Below are 17,924 nucleotides of genomic sequence, written 5' to 3' on the forward strand. Positions count from 1 at the left end.
GTGGATGCCCATAGTGAACTATAAATCAGATGGCAATTATGAAGTTCATTTCTCATCTGATTTCTCTCCAGGACTCATTTCTTCATGAGTGCCTACAAAGCATATTATTATGACTGAGGCCATTTTTGTAACAGATGATTGTGGTCTGGTCTGTGATCCCTCAATGCTTCCCATCCCTTTCTCTGTTAAGAGGAGTGAAAATACTTTCTCTACATAATTCACCAGGTGGTGAATCAATGTGCTGGTTAAAGAAAAGGAGAAGGGCCGGGTGTGGTGGCTCACAGCTGTTAATCCCAGCACTTTGGGAGGCCGAGGTGGGCAGATCACGAGGTCAGGAGTTCGCGACCAGCCTGACCAACATGGTGAAACCCCGTCTCTACTAAAAATACAAAAATTAGCCAGGCATGGTGGAATGCATCTGTAATCCCAGCTACTCAGGAAGCTGAGGCAGGAGAATTGCTTGAGCCAGGGAGGCGGAGGTTGCAGTGAGCCAAGATCACGCCACTGCACTCCAGCCTGGGCAACAGAGCGAGACGCTGTCTCAAAATAAATAAATAAATACTAAATAAATAAATAAATAAATAAATAAATAAATGGAGAACTCAGGTTAGGGGTCTTACTTAAGGTCACACAGCCAGGGAGTGTGCCTTAGGTTTTGGCTACTCTCCATCCCCTTTTCACTGCGCTGGCACTTCCTGCTGTGAGTGTCTTCCATTTGCCCTCCAGAACCTCCCTCCACCTTCACTCTTCTCTACCCTGCTCTCCGCCTGGGGACACTGACCAGTAGGGACACACAGGGACTGCCCTATCCTCTCATTTCTAGTTAGGTTTAGCCATTGGGAAGCCCCAACAGGAGGTCACAGGGAGGTTGGAGAGAGAGATGGGGCGTTTACTCCCTTGGTCCCCTCCCCAAGAAGTCTGCCTGGGCTGGTGGTGTCCCGGGACCAGTGATCACTGCTCCTCTCCAGGTGGTGTGCTCCTTGTAGTTTTCAGTAACTGTCCCCTCATCCCTCTGCACCTAGGGGTAGGGCCAGCTCCGCTGCTGTCAGCCATGGTTCTTGCGCCATTCTTTGTTCTTCCCCCTATACCACACTCACCTGGTAAGTAGTTTCTTTGCCATAAATTTCCTTAAATTATCCTAATTTGAGTGTGCTGCCTATTCCCTGTTGGGACTCTAACTGGTACGCTTTCCCATTAAAGAAAAGATGGCGCTAGTAATACATTATAGATGATAGCATTAGACACATGAAAGGTGAATTTGATGTGTTTCAATTATTGGGCAAAGTGAATCTTGGCATTGTCATCTTTTCCAGTCAAGCATTGTAAGAGGAGATAGGGGCACAGGGGAAAATGATGAGAGAAGCTATAATGGATACAATACCATTAAATGTCTTGGGCTTGTCTTCCATTTATGCTTCTAGCACTACTGAAATTGATTATTTGCTTTTAGGCTCGTACTTGTATTTTCGTCTTCAAATTGAGTTGTTTTGCCTAAAGCCTTAAAATCTGTTTTCATATTAATTAATCAATGTTTTAAAATTAGATTTCTATCTTGTGGCTTTTCTGGGGGTATGCTTAGAGAGATAACATGATTATATATTTAATGCAATCCATATGTTTCAAAATAATTCATTTCCAAAATTGCACAACAAAGAATATGAATTTTTACAATCAATTTCTTCATCAATAAGGTAAGGCAACAAATAGGCATAAAGTATGTGAGACTGTGTCTAAAATTAGATAGTTATTTCCTGAAGTGTAATTCAATAGATCACCTCGTGTAAGATCACCCATGACCACAAACAATAATGCGAGAGGATCTTAGAAGCAAAATAGATGTTTTCATACTTACATTTTAATCTTCGATTAACATGACTTTACCTTTAATGTTTTGGCTTCTGATGTCCTTAGAAATGGGTCTGTCCACCTGTACAAGACAATGAGGCACCATTATCTCTTCAGTTGTGACTATGACACTATGTGATGTCTTGACACTCTCTGTGGTTAGGTTCCCAAGGATAAAGCCGTAAGTCCCTGGGCTCTCTGGTTTTCAATGTATGGTTGGCTGTCAACAAACATGTATAAATACATGCACCTCTGCCAATGAAGGATGCAGTGGCTTGAGTGGTGTTTGGTATAAAAACACGTGGGATTGAGAACCAATCCTGCCTCTATTGCTGGCTTTGGAAAAGACATTGAGTGTATTATTAACTTCAGATTTTTCATCTTTATCATAGGAAAAATGCTCATCATTCATGTCCCTGAGTTAACATGAAGATCCATCTATGGGATCAGGTACATGAAAGCAATGAGGCAGGCAGGTCAGGGTGTGGCCTCGTGGGAAGGCCTGGGTTAGGATTCCACCTCCAGCTTGTGCTGACTGTGAGAACATAACAAATTACTTAGCCTCAGTTTCCTGAGGCTTAGTTTCCTTATCTGTGAAATGGAGGTAACAAAAGCACTGATACCTTTTGAGGACGGGAGGACAACACGGAACACAAGCACTGTGCCGAGAACACAGGTATCGCTAACCACACTGAATTCATGTATCACTATTAATATTATTAAAGACATTAGTGAACTATTAAGGGGTACACAACTGGAAGACATAAGGGTGAAGAAGATGAAGATCATAAAGGGGTCCCTACGTCTTTGAAAACCTTTAAGCCTAGGTTAATATTAGGGTCTTAGTATTAGTCTTTATTGGCACCAGGTTGAGTTGGGCATGGTGGGTCAGGGGCCCATTGAATCCCCCGTTACCTCTGTGGAACATTGAACCACAGTATTTATGCCTGGAAAGGGCGTGGCCCTTCTTCTTTTGGTTATATCTAATTAGGGGTTGAGTGTTGGTTGGATTATTTTTTTTTATCGTGGCTATTGACTTCTTCATTACACCATCAGCTTTCAATTTCTCCAGGGTTACCTTGTGGGGACTGGGGTGCCGGAAGGTTTTTTCAATGTTCTTGTGCACGCTCATCTTTTAATCTTCCCTGTGTGCCTGCCCCACAGAGGGAGTCTCTCTCAATGCTCATGCCCCACGCTGCATTGCTAGCCTGGTCATGGAGGCAGGAAAGGTTCCCGTTGTCTCCATCTTAGGTGGGATTTGCAATCTCAGGGTCTTAGGATGGGGTTCCAAGTAGTCCCAAGCAGCAGAATTAGTACAGGATTCCCCGGCCCAGGAATATTTCCTGTCCCTCCCCTGGGGCAATTCCCAACTTCTGTCAAATAAATATTTACTAGTACCTACTAATGTGTCTGTGGCAATGCTAGATTATGAGGGAACAAAGAAAAATACCAGCCTGGATTCACAGGTACATTGTAACAGATTTTTCAGTTTGGGTACTACTGAGAATTGAGATTTGGGGTTGGAAAATTCTTGTGCCTTGTAGGATGCTTAGTAACATCTCTGTCTTCTACCTACTGATGTCAGTAGAACTCAGTTGTGACAACCAAAAATGTCACCAGACTTTGTCAAAAGTCCCCTGGGGGGCAAAAACTTTCCATGGAGAACCACTGATCACAATGAAACATGTGCCAGTTGTGGAAGACTGCATCATATGGCTTCCTTCATCAGACCCCTCCAATGGCACTGGCTACGCTCGGAGATGCAGGTCTGCGTGCATTTGTACACTGTGCTTACCTCCATCTGACCACTTCCTAGAACATGGAAACTGCCCATCTGGGTCACTGCCTCCTCCCTTAGACTGTGGGCACTGGCTCACCTTTCTACCCCCATTGCTAAGCACAGAGCTTGGTACACAGTACATGCTCAATAAATAGAAGGATGGGCAGTGGTTTAGGGCAAGACAGTTGTCAAGACCCACCTAAGGGGTCTAGACAAGAACTGGCCTTTGTAAAAATTATTGAAGATCCATTTCTTTTTTTCTTTTTATTTTCTTTGAGACAGGGTCTCACTCTGTCGCTCCGGCTGGAGTTCACTCTGTCACCCAGGCTGGAATGCAGTGGCATGATTTCAGCTCACCGCAACCTTGACCTCCCGGACTCAAGCGATCCTCCCACTTCAGCCTCCCAAGTAGCTGGGACTACAGGCGTGCGTCACCATGCCCAGCTAATTTTTGTACTTTTTGTAGAGATGGCGTTTCACAATGTTACCCAGGCTGGTCTTGAACTCCTGGGCTCAAGCAATCCCCCTGTCTTGGCCTCCCAAAACGTGGGGACTACAAGTGTGAGCCATCACACCTGGCTGGAGATCCATTTCACAGATAGTTTAATCTCAACATAAATGTGCAGAACTAGTAAGAATCAACTCCTAGGAATGAGATTGTCATAAAAAAGATAATCTGCTTGCCATAAATACTTGATTTTTACAACACTGATTACAAATGTGAAACTCCTCCCCCACCTCTTTTTTTTTCTGAGACAAGGTCTTGTTCTGTCACCCAGGCTAGAGTGAAGTGGCATGATCACGGCTCACTGCAGCCTTGACCTCCCAGGCTCAGGTGATCCTCCAACCTCAGCCCCCAGAGTAGCTGGGACTACAGGCATGCTCCACCACGACCAGCTATTTTTTTTTTTAATTTTTTTTTAGAGATGAGATGTTACTATGTTACTCAGGCTGCTACTGAGCTCCTGGGCTCAAGCAATTCACCTACCTTGGCCTCCCAAAATGTTGGGATTACAGGCATGAACTACTGCACCTGGCTGAAACTCCCTCTTCATCTGAATTGAGGCCAAACTCTTGTTGAATTTATGAGACAACTCCCCTCTGAAATTTTGCTCACCTTGCCCTATCCTTTTTCCTCACATGATTTCATTTGACTTAATGTGCTGAGATTGTAGTTCCACCTGCAAAGTGATCTAGCCAAAGGAAGAAACTTGTTTTTAACAGGAAGCTACAAAGATGATATGAAGGAATAGAAAGTGTAAGAATAAAGGCTTAAATCCTGGCATAGTTGTTTTTTAAAAAATCAAATGAGAATTATTCTTTGTAAAAAAAAATTGTATTCATGAAGGCTTACCTATGTGAAAAGGGATTGCCAGTCATTTACAGGGAAAGTTCAGCTCAACTTTTTTAGTTCAGCGTTCTCTACTTCTTTATAAACGGACCAGAACTGTGTCTTCAGCCACTGGTCCAATCTCTCTGGAGTTTTCGTTCCCTGGCCACACTTTATGCTCTGGTGATGAGTGTCCTGAAATGCTCTCCTCCCTCTCAGACAGCCCCTGGGGGACTGCCCTAGATGCAGATCTTGATGACAGCAGCAAATAGTAGCAGGAAAATAGAAGAATTTTGAAGGCCAGACCGAGAAAGTCTTTTTTGTGAACAGAAGTTGAACTGGGGAAAGACTCGGTCTCTTTCCCTACTAAACAGGTATTTATTTTTAAAGCTTGAGTTCAAATGATTGAAAGTTTGTTATTTTTCATTCATTTAACCAATATCTATGGAGAACCTCTTACAAAGTCACCATGGTAGGTGTTGGGGCTAAAATAGCATCTGACCTCATGGAGATGTCCTCTGTGGACTGATTGCTTTGTGCTTCAGGCTGGAAGCACAAAGATGCATTTCTTGGATCTTATTGAAGATTCATTTCTTTTCTTTTTTTTTTTTTTTTGAGACAGGGTCTCACTCTGTTGCCCAGGCTGAAGTGCAGTGGTGCTATCTCAGCTCACTGCAGCCTCGACCTCCCAGGCTCAAATAATCCTCCCACCTCAGCCTATGTGCTGGAAGCACATAGAAATACTGTGTTTTCTATGTATTACTACAACAGTGATGGATTTTATAGGTAAGATCATGAAGGCTCAGAGAGGTTGAGTAACAGACCCAAAGGCACAGAGCTTATAAAATTGCAGCTATTAAAATGGAAGTGATGATGTTCATCTTTTGAGATTTTTGTTTGTTTGTTTTTGTTTTTGTTTTTGAGATGGAGTCTCGCTTGGTCACCAGGCTGGAGTGCAGTGGTGCAATCTCGGCTCACTGCAACCTCTGACTCCTGGGTTCAAGCAATTCTCTTGCCTCAGCCTCCTGAGTAGCTGGGACTACAAGCACCCACCACTACACCCGGCTAATTTTTCTATTTTTAGTAGAGATGGAGTTTTACCATGTTGGCCAGGCTGGTCTCGAACTCCTGACCTTGTGATCTGCCTACTTCAGACTCCCAAAGTGCTGAGATTACAAGCGTGAGCCCCCACGTCCAGCCACAAGAATGTTTTAAGGATTAAATATCATTCATTCTTTCAGTTCGATCTCTACTGAGAATTTTTTTCCTTGACCTTCCTTGTCCTGCATTATCATTATTTTTCAAAGTACACTTGCTTATCTATTGTCTGTCTATTGTGCATTTATTTATCACTGGTCTCCTACCATTAGCATATATGTTTCATAAGCACAGGGAATTGGTGGTTCACGGATATGTCTTTAGAGTCTATAATTGTGTCTGATCCTAGCAGGCACCGATGACATAGTTCTTGAATGAATTTGTTGAGTGAATGATTGAAGTGTTTAGCTTCAATCATTGCTGTGCCCGTGTAAAAAGGAAGTGTTTGATTTTTCATCACTCATCTTGCTCCTTCAGTCTCTATCAGATATCTTCTGTGTAAATGGTCGGTGTTGCTTGATAAGATTTGTAGTTTCATTTTTCTGTCCAAGTTAACAGAAGCCCTCAAGTTAAACAGACAATGAATATAAAATATGTGAGGAATATTCAAAAGCAGGTTAATACTCACTAATAACTGTGGTGCAAACTAAAAAAGAATAGTGAAATCCCTTTTTAAAAAATACAACTGAAAAAATAATAGCCAGTTTTGGTGATATTTCTAAGGGGTGGACATTCCTATACAGAGTTTCTGGGATGGTAAATGGAAACAATTTTTTAGAAAGGAAATTTTACAATACATACTGAAAGCCTTTAAAATGTCTTCACTCAATGGTTTAGTAAAATAATTGAAAATCCCATAGTGGGTTATGCTTTGTCTACAAAAATTATACTTATGAATGCTTGTTTATCACATGAGAAATTGTTTTATACCAGAATTTAATGTGAGAAGAAAAATAAAGCAGGTATATACTAAACAATGAGGCTTCCCCTGTTTGACAGATATCTGTATAGAAAATACTGACAATGGCCCGGCACGGTGGCTCATGCCCATAATCCCAGCACTTTGGGAGGCTAAGGTGGGTGGATCACGAGGTCAGGATTTTGAGACCAGCCTGACCAACATGGTGAAATCCTGTGTCTACTAAAAATAGAAAAATTAGCCGGGCATGGTGACGTGCACCTGTAATCCCAGCTATTCAGAAGGCCGAAGCAGGAGAACCACTTGAACCCGGGAGGCGGAGGTTGCAGTGAACTGAGATTGTGCCATTGCACTCCAGCCTGGGCAACAGAGCGAAACTCCATCTCAAAAAAAGAAAAGAAAAGAAAACAAAATACTGATAATGAAGTGCACGAAAATGTTATGACCAATAACTGCAATCCCAGGGGGCGATCATTTGTATTTTATGCCTTTCTGGATTAAGAAAATTAAGTGTTAGCAAATGTTTTATTAAAAATAAAATTCTATGTATGCATTTAGGGCATTTGCATTTACTAGATTTTTTTTTTTTTTTTTTTTTTTGAGACGGAGTCCCACTCTTTCACCCAGGCTGGAGTGCAGTGGTGCAAAATTATCTTTTGTAGCTTCCAAACAGCATTTTGAAATAAGCATGGTAGGATTTTCTGTTTTTCCCTCTTTGGTAGATAAAGTTACAAGGAGGCTTAGAGAGGTTTCGTGACTTACTTATTACCTCCCAGCTCATAATTTACCATGTTGGGCTGAGACTCTGGGCAAAATCTTATATTATGATCAGAAAGATTTGAGTTCATGTTCTTTCTCTGGAGAATGCGATGAGCATTAGATGAGATGCATGTCAAAATCCTTAGCATGCTCTCTGGCTCACAATCTTCCTCACATCTGAATTCTCCTTCTTTCTAGAGGTAGGGCCATGATGCTACTAGTCATAAGAGTCACCTCCCATCCACCTCAATGAGCTTGACCTGCTCTTTCCCTAATAAGATGGCCTGGGGGACAGGAGATGGGGCAGTTTCTAGCTGGTTAGGAAGAGCCCTACACATGTTTGTGTCACAATGTCCAGTCTTTACTCACTCTTTCCAACCTCGTCTGTGTGTTCCAGGTCTGCTGTCCAATGGAGATAGAGGTCCCGGTGTCTAACGGAAGGGGAGTGTCCATTGCAACCTTGAAATAGCGCGTATCTGTGCAAACAGAAAAATATGAAAGTCATACCTTATGTGGACTCAGCACATTACAATTTACAAAGTATTTGCACATCTACAAACTCATTGGATCATTACAATGTAAGTAAGAGCAAGCAATTCTGCTTTCATTTAACAGAGTAGGAGACTGACGTATGAAGAGGAGAAATTGCTCATCTCAGTGCACACAAAAAAACGCCAAAGTTTGAACCTGAACATTCTTCATTTTCTCATTCACCTTAGAAATTCTATAAATCTTACAAAATTTTGGCTATGCCATGCCCTTTAAAAATCTTACTAGATCCCACCCAGTCACACCCCATGCCAGCTCTCCTTTCTATATTACACACTTAGCATAGCCTATCACATTCATCGGTTGAGCTGCTGGTTTCTGCCACTAGATTGCATCTTCCTGAGGGTATGGATCCTGCATTGTTTGTCTTTGTGTCCCCCAATCAATCCCAACATGGAAACTGGCACATAGTAGATGCTCAATGAATGCTTACTGAATGAATGAACAAGAAAAGTCATCATCATTTACAAGATGACTTTCTCCACATACACTTCTATAGATTCACTTCAGTGGTTCAGGCCCTCAGAAATTGTGAATGCTTCCTCTTTCCCCTTACAATAGGGTGCTTTATCTCAAGGAACTTGCTGAAGCTGCCCTTTGTGCCACAGTTAGAGACAGAGGTGGGTGTGAAATTAGGTCCTCTTATTCTTAACAATTGCGGCTTTGCTGCCATGCCCTGCTGACGCTCTTAGGCTGGCTGGCTGCACAATGAATTAACCAAGTTAAAAAGTCTTTTTTTTCATTCTACTCCCCTCTATGCAGACCTCATTTAACATTTCCCATGCTGCTGCATCCCTGCTTGTCCACCCTCCATTATGCTCATCGTTGTTCCTAGGGCTCAAGGAGAGCATCGTGATAATAATAACTGAGATTTACAGATCTCTGGCTTGGTACCAGGTCCTCTGGTGAGAACTCAACATGCATCATTCACATAATATTCAAAAGAGCCCTCTGGGGCAACTTCTATTATTATGAACCCTGTTTTCAGAAAGAGAAAGTGGATTGGAGAGACTTTCTCAAGGTCACACAGCTAGTAAGTCATGGGGGCAGACGTTAACCTACGGTTGTTTAATTCAGAAACCGCACCTTTAAATAGTGTGCAATATGGCGGCATGTACATGCATCTTCTTATTTTAGGCAGACCCCCAAACGTTACCTGCATATTCAGATTCCTTTATAGGCCGGGCTGGTAAAATTTTAATCGACTGCCATGTCTCTTCCATCCGAAGCTCAGGGTCATCATAGTCATCATCACTGTGGCCTTTTGCTCCATCCAGGACTGCAGCAAAGTTTCTTTCCTAAGCAGGTGGTAACATTCCAGTGAGTCAGAGGAAGGTACAATGTTGACAAAGACAGGCTACAGTGCTGGCTAGAGAAGCGGGGTAGACTTTCTTAGCTGCAAGTTAAATATTTAAGAATCTAGGGTCTGGGATCTTAAATAGAAGTTTAATTCTTGTGCTAGTGAGAATTCTAAAGATATCTCCCAATATTCTCATCTCGGATTACTCAATCAATACTAATCTAGGTACTGCTGTGAAGGGACAGTGCAGATGTAGTGAAGGTCACTAATCAGCTGACCTTAAAATAGGCAGATTGTCCTGGATTACCTGGGTGGGCCCAATGTAATCACATGAACCCTCAGAAGCAGAAAGAGGACTTATTTGCAAATAAGATAATCTTGTATTTGAAGAATTCACTAAAAAATTATTAGAACTAATAAATAATTCCTCAAGGTGTCAGGATACAGGATTAATATATCAAATTCAGTTGTATTTCTATATGCTAGTAATGATAATTTATATTTCTATAAATTAGTAATAACAAATTGAAAATAGAAATTAAGAAAATGGGCTAGGTGCAATGGCTCATGCTTGTAATCCCAGCGCTTTGGGAGGCTGAGGTAGGAGGATTGCTGGAGGCTAGGAGTTTGAGAACAGCCTGGGCAACAGAGTGAGACCTCATCTGTACAAAAATGTTTTAAAAAAGAAAACGATTATATTAGCAATAGCGTCAAGGAGAATAAAATATATGGAAATACATTTAACAAAAGAAGTGCAAAATTTGTACACTGAAAACTGCAAAAACACTGTTGATAGTAATTTCAGAAGACCTAAATAAATGGAAAGATGACTAATGATCATGGATTGGGAGACTTAATCTTGTTAAAATAGAAATACTTTGCAAATTAACATACTGATTTATTTTGCAGAAATTGACAAGATAATCCTAAAATTCTTAAGAAAATAAGAAGAACCAAGAATAGCCAAAGCAATCTTGGGTAAAAAAAAAAAAAAAAGATAAAGTTGGAGGACTAACACTTATTTCAAAAGTTACTACATAGATGCAGTAATCAAGACAATGTGGTATTGGTAGTAAGATAGATGTGCGGATAATTGGAATATAATTGAGAGTCCAGAAATAAACCTTCACACTGAGGGTTAATTGATTTTTAAGAAGTGTACTAAGACAATTCAATGGGTGGAAAGAATAGTCTTTTAACAGATAGTCCTAGGACAACTGGATATCCACATGCATGGCAGTGAGGCTGAACCTCTTTTTTATATCATATGCAAAAATTAAATGCAAATGGGCCTTGAATATAAATTTAACAGCTAAAACTATAAAACCCTTAAAATATTGGAGTAAATCTTCATTTCTTGGCTTAGGCAATGATTTCTTAGATAGAACAAAAAAATACAAGCAATAAAAGAAATAGATAAATTGGACTTAATTAAAATGAAAATCTTGTGTGCTTCAAAAGACCACAAAAAATAAAAAGGCAACTGTGGAATGAAGAAAATATTTGCAAATCATGTATCTGATAAGGAGCTTAAATCCAGAATATATGAAAAACTCTTACAATGCAATGATCTAAGGATAAATAACCAAATTTTAAAGTGGGAAAAGGATCTGAATGGATGTTTCTTCAAAGAAGATATGAAAATCATCAATAATCCCATGGAGAGACGCTCAATATCATTAGCCATTAGGAAAATGCAACTCAAAAGCACAATGAGATGTCAGCCATACAACACCAAGATGATTTAAAAAAAGACAGAAAATAATCAGGGCTGGCAAGAATGTGGAGAATTTGAGGATCTCATGCATTGCTGATGGGAATGTAATAGGGTACAGCTGCTGCAGAAAATGCTTTGGCAGTTCCTCAAAAGGTTAAACACAGAGCTACCATATAATCCAGCAACTCCACATTCACACAAAAACTAGCACATGTTTATAGCAGTATTTTTCTTAATAGTAAAAAAGTGGAAATAACCCAAGTATCCATGAACTACTGCATAGGTAATAAAGTGTTGTATAGTCACACAATGGAATATTATTCAGCAATGAAAAGGAATAAAGTACTGATATATGCTATAACATGGATAAGCCTTGATAATATTACGTTAAATGAAAGAAGGGAGTCATATACAAAATGGAATGTTGCATGATTCTGTTTATATGAAATGTCCAGAAGAGGAGGATCTATAGATAAAGAGTAGATTAATATTTGCCAAGGTCTGGGGGAAGGGGGAACTGGGTTTCATTTTGAGATGATAAAAATATATTGATTGGAGTGATGGTTATGCAACTCTGTGAATATACAAAAAAACCATTAAACTGTACTCATAAAATGCGTAAATTGAATGGCAGGTAGATTTTATCTCAGAAAAACCTGTTTTAAAAAGCAGAAGAGGAAGTCAGAGAAAGGAAGTAGACAAGAAAGAAAGAGATCTGGCAGAAGGACAATTTAGAGAGAGTCCAAGAGTAGAAGGATTTGACAACAGCCAGCCAGCAGGGACATGGGGACCACAGTCCTACAACAGAAAGGAACTGGATTCTATGAAACAACCCGAAAGAATCTGGAAGCAAGTTCCTCTTCAGAGCCCCTGGAGGAGAATGCAGCCCTGCCAGCATGTTGCTTTCAGTCCTGTGAGACCCAGAACAGGGGAACTAGTTGAGCCATGCTGTGCCCAGACTTCTGATTGCATCCACTGTGCGATAATAAATGGTCAAGCTGCCAAATCTGTGGGGATGTGACATGACAGCAATGGAAAACAAATGCAATTATTTGGGTCTTTACCGTGAAGGGTGGGGCCTCAAGAAGTGACACCACTCTCTGTATATTGTCTTAAAATGTGACACTATCACAGTAAAAGCAACTGCAATGTGAAATTTTGTGCTAAAGCTGACACCATCATTTTTGAAATTCTAGTTCATTCGACCAGGTTTAGGTGTGAGAATTTAGGTAAAATGTATAGTCAAGAAAATTCTGTGGGTTCATATCCCCCCAGCCGCCCCCTCCCCAAGTGAATTGGCCAAGACTGCCTTTTTTTTTTTTTGTGGTCATTTTTCCATTCCTGAAATGGAGCCAGGAGACCAGGTTACAGACCATTGGTACTGCACAACATTTGAGGGTGGGGTTCTTATCTGATAGGATTAGTGTTCTTATAAGAAGAGACACCAGAGAGTTCTCTCTCTCTCTTTCTCTGGGTTTCTCCCTCTCTCTCCCCACCCGTCCCCAAATGCATACACTGAGGAAAGGCCATGTGAGCACACAGGGAGAGGGTAGTCATTTGCATCCCAAGGGGATAGTTCTCGCCAACCCTACTGGCACTTTGATCTTGGACTTCTGGTCTTCAGAGTCATGAGAAAATAAACCTCTGTTGTTTGAGCCATCCAGTTTATGGCATATTGTTATGGCAACACTAGAAGACTAACACAGGCACCTATCAAAGGCTCTGGGTCTGAACACTAGACTGGCAGGAATGGACACCAGTCTGCAACAGATGCACTCACACACAATGGTGATTATAGGAATTCTGGAATGTGCTCCTCCGCATTAAAATCTGCAGCCGGCATCATGTTATGTGTAAGCACAGACATGACTGTTGATCTTGCATTCTTGGGAAGGTTACTTAAGCTCCCTGACTGATATGTTCAATCTGTAAATTGGAGATGACTAAACCCACCTTATCTTGTTGTTGTTAATTGAGAAAATGTGTCTCAAGTCTCTACTTTGGTATCTATTCCACAGCAGGAACTCAGTACCTGTTGGATCTTTTTTCTCTAGGTGATGTGCTGAGCCATAGGTAGAGCCCAGTACCCAGGACAAAGCAAAGCAAAGCTGCTAGTATGTGTACTCCAGGAAGTTTCACCATTGACACAGTAAAGGGAGAGAAGGTGTCTCGGTTCTGGAACTGTACAGCCAGTGAGCTCTGAGCTGGAGCTCGGGCAGGAGAATCCTTTGGGGATTTGACAGATGGGTATTTGTGCAAAGGTGCCATTTACATACTGTTACGGCCATCACCAAGGCCCTCTAGGGCATAGCCTCTTGGGGGAAGTCTTGGACCTGCTGGAAGAACTGGGATGTGAGCCTGAACCCATTTTCCAACTTTCCACCCAATACCTTTGCTAGACTTGGTAGAGTCAGGACATGATAAGAAGTCTGGGAAGAACAACCATCACTCCAAGTAAGAAGAAACTTTTGCCCCCAGGAGTAAATGTAAGTGTTTTGGTGTACTTCTTTAGAGAGAGAGAGAGGAAGAGAGAGAAAGAGACATTTGTTTTAAATATAGAGTTATATCTATTTACCTATTAATGTATTATCTATTTTCTAACAATTTCAAGGAGTCTTAACTAGAGGTTCAATATTCTTTACCCATGAACCTTTTAATTTTTACAATTTTTGTGTGTGCATGTGTGTGTATGTGTATGTGTGTTTGTATGTTTCTGGGTAAGGGTCCATAAGCTTTAGTTAGATTCTTAAAGAGCTACTTCAAACAGTAAAGAGTCAATGAGTTTATGAACAGAATCAATCAGTCAATCAATCAATCATACATCTGCCTATCTAATCTATAGATATGCAAGTGAAAACTATTTAAATTATATACCTATACATTTGCTTGTAATAAAATATATTGAATTAATGTTATAAATTTTAATCTTTTTCTCTAGTTGTTAAAATTATTTGTAAATATTGCAAATGATTTCATAAAATGGATGTATCAAGATGCAGTTACTTTTGTATTACTGAATACTTAGCATAATTCAAATGTGCTGCCATTTAAAATATATTATAAAATCTGTGAATATGTTTAAGTATCAGTACATATTTTAGATTAGCTTTTTAAACTCCCAAGAATGGAATTATTGGGCTAAAAATGGGTATTTTAATGTTGCTTACTTGATATTATGAAATTGCTCTCTGGAAAGTTTATTTCAATTTAAAATTTTACTATGAGTGTTAGGAAGTGTGCTTCTCATAACGCACTTGCCGGCACAGTGTGTTGGTATTTTCACTTTATTCAGCCTTCACGATGACCATGTTAATTAATTTTTATTTCCATTTTATAGCTGAGGAATTGGAATATAGTTTTATACCCAAGAATTAAAATGCAGTTTTTCTTGCCAGGAAAGTATGCCACTTGGAAAAGTATTTTTTGTTGTTGTTGTTGCTGTTATTTTTTTTTTGAGACAGAGTTTCGCTCTTGTCGCCCAGGCTGAAGTGCAATGGTGCTATCTCGGCTCACTGCAGCCTCTGCCTCCTGGGTTCAAGCGATTCTCCTGCCTCAGCCTCGTGAGTAGCTGGGATTACAGGCTCACACCACCATGCCTGGCTAATTTTTTGTATTTTTTAGTAGAAACGGGGTTTCCTCATGTTAGCCAGGTTGGTCTTGAACTCCTGGCCTCAGGTGATCTGCCCGCCTTGGCCTCCCAAAGTGCTGGGATTACAGGTGTGAACCACTGCACGCAGCCTGTTGCTGTTGATTTTTAAACATTTTACCCAGTATCTTGAATCAAATTCACCTGCTTTGCAATATTAAAGACGTATAAAATAGATAAGGGAAGCAGCTGACTTACCCAGTCTAGAAGAGGCTTGTTCATCCTCTGGTACTGGCCTGCCAACACAAACAGACCGAGTGTTATTTTAATCACTGTGGTAGCTCCAAACATCAAAAAGACTGGGCCCTTGTTTTTCTCCAGAAATCTTTTGTCAGTTTTAATTAACTTATCTTGATTGTGATTTTTCAAAACTAAAGTGCATTTTTCTTTATTTCCCATTCTACCTGTTGCTCTTGCAAAACAGGACAAAGAAACAGGAGAAAAGGAAACAGAATTCAAATCAAACAGTGACTTGGAGGTAAGAAACTTTATCTCTACTGTAGCAGGTCAAAATTCCCGTTGCTAGAGAAACATAATATGAGAAGATCTCTCACAGCAATTGCTCCCGAAGTCTTGAGTCAGCAGCAGCTCAGCTAATGATGAGGTTTATTTTCCCTTCTCTTCCCCCACAAGGCACAGCATGTTGCAATTGCAATAATCTGTCCATACATCTGTCTCCTGAATAGACTATAAGTATTTTGAGGACAGAAGTCATAGCTATTCATTCATCTATTTCTAGCACCTGGCATAAGACCCCGTATTGAACAATTGAGTTATGGACCAGGTGTTTGTTGAATGAAAACACAGCAGTTGCCTTTTCTCAGCACTCAACACTCTTATTTGGGCTTGTTTTATGAAAGATTGCCTGGGGTCATTGAGCCCACTCAGTATTCTATGTTTAAAATTTTACCCTCAGATTATGCAAAATCACTGCAGATTTTTTCATTCTTCATAAACTTTATTTTCCTAAATTGTATTGTAGTTTCCTGCTATTAGCCTGCATCAGGGAGCATTTGAAACAATTTTTTTAAAATTTCCTTTTTTAAATTAAATTCTCTTTATTAGCACATATGTGAGAAGTTTCAGGTCTCAGGAGCAGAAGCTGCATGCTTCCTAGCAACTGGTTTGCTTTGATTTAAGGATATTTCCCTTCTTCCTTTGGCTGCCAAGAAATTCAGGATAAATTTCTGAATTTCATCTAAGTATTGTGGAGGACCACGATGTGATAAGCATTTCTACTTCTTGCTCTGGCTTTATTATTTTCCCGTTTTGTTTTGTTTTGTTTTTTCTTGTTTTTTTGAGACAGTCTCGTTCTGTCACCCAGGCTGGAGTGCAGTGGTGCAATCTCAGCTTACTGCAACCTCCACCTCCCGGGTTCAAGTGATTCTCGTGCCTCAGCCTCCCGAGTGGCTGGGATTACAGGAGCACACCACCACGCCCAGCTAATTTTTTGTATTTTTAGTAGAAATGGGTTTCACTATGTTGGCCAGGCTACTCTCGAACTCCTGACCTCAAATGATCCGCCTACCTTGGCCTCACAAAGTGCTGGGATTGCAGGTATGAGCCATGGCACCTGGCCTTTTATTTTCTTAAACATTAGTTATTTCACTCTGAATTCCCTTATCTTACCAAAATATGAAATAAAGAGTTGTTAATTGTATCAGCATGCCCAAATCTTTTCTAAGGTGTAATGTACAAATTAATGCAAATTTGGCTCAGTGGAAACACAGTTCTCTGGAATTTGCCTAGGACCAGTACATATGGGAAGTGTTAATGAAACAGAGCTAATCTCCTTGAAATAATGAGCTGGGAGGAACAGAATCCTGCCTACACCTGCCCCCGGTCCCAGCCCATCCTTGTGGTTGGATAGCAGCTCTAGGGCACTGATGACACCTTCCTGACCCAGAACAATTACATCCCCACTGAGATCCCTGGCAGAGAAACCAACACGTTTTCCAGCCCTTTAGAGCAGCAATTTGTACTCTCTCATGAATCGAGTTAAATTAATAAGGTCACCCATTAAAGACCAGCTGGCCCGGAAGGAGCAAATGAGCTCAGAATTATTGGGGATCTGCTCTGGCCCTCGTTATCGAGGAAAACAACTCCACTGTCTAATTCAGGGTTCAATATAATTTCATTTTAGAAAATTGGCCTCAAGGAGTGCGGTCATGATACTGACATCTTCTTGGGGAGCTGCGGGGTCTCCTTTCTCACCAGAGGCGAGCGTTCCAGCCTGAGACTCTCCCAGATTCCCCAAATACGCTTCATGCCCCTTCTGTGTCTGTGGGTGCAGACCCTGCCTGGAGCCTCTTCTCCCTCTCACCTCCCCTTTGCTTCCCAAATGCTCATCATCCTTTCAGATCCCATTTCTCTGCTTTTCTCTCTGACTACTCCAGGCCACATCAATCTCGCTGAATTGTTAACACATGTGGTCTCTGTCTCACTCACCATGACATTTAAATACGAATAGGCAGGATCTGATTACTTTTTTGTTGTGTGTTCTTTAGGGAAGGAATTGCCTTTTATCTCTCAGTCTCCTAGAGTACCTATCTGTGTCATCAGTGCAGAGTTTTGGAAAATGCAATTTTAAAGCCTGATCCTAACATCGTGCATCAGTTCATGTCACTCATGGCCCATGTCATACAGACTAGGTGCCCTGTGTGGCCCCCAGAGCTCAGCACAACCTGCCCCACCCTGCTCTCTGACCTCATCCCTTTTCAGCCTCTTCTCTCCTGGACCAAACTGTAGTCAGGCTACCTTGAACTCTCTTCTCTGTGAGGCCCTACCTTGTGGGATTCCACATTCATTTCTGCATTGTCCAATTTTTGCAAGACTCCTGCTAAGTCAGTTTAGCCAGAATCTCCCATTCTCCATGTCTGATCAGCCTCCATATCTCATCCAATCAGGGCCCTCCTCTGCCACCTTCCTCTGGTGATGTCTGATCACCCTGGTCTGCCTTCCGCAAGAACCTTTTCAGGTCA

General features: G+C 41.0%; 1 protein-coding gene across 1 annotated transcript in view; it reads right to left on the bottom strand.

Moving 5' to 3' along the window:
• Window positions 1-15,179, bottom strand: part of CLNK (cytokine dependent hematopoietic cell linker) — an 87,160-nt gene extending 71,981 nt beyond the window's left edge. The window contains exons 1-4 of the mRNA XM_003826785.5: window positions 15,142-15,179; window positions 9,437-9,578; window positions 8,101-8,207; window positions 1,882-1,927 (exon numbers count right to left, since the gene is read on the bottom strand). Of these exons, the coding sequence (XP_003826833.4) occupies window positions 1,882-1,927; window positions 8,101-8,207; window positions 9,437-9,578; window positions 15,142-15,165 (319 nt within the window). The 5' untranslated portion in view covers window positions 15,166-15,179. The remainder of the gene's footprint in view (window positions 1-1,881; window positions 1,928-8,100; window positions 8,208-9,436; window positions 9,579-15,141) is intronic.
• Window positions 15,180-17,924: the final 2,745 nt, after the last annotated feature.

The sequence above is a fragment of the Pan paniscus genome, chromosome 3 (genome assembly GCF_029289425.2).
Source record: "Pan paniscus chromosome 3, NHGRI_mPanPan1-v2.0_pri, whole genome shotgun sequence".
NCBI classification, from domain to species: domain Eukaryota; kingdom Metazoa; phylum Chordata; class Mammalia; order Primates; family Hominidae; genus Pan; species Pan paniscus.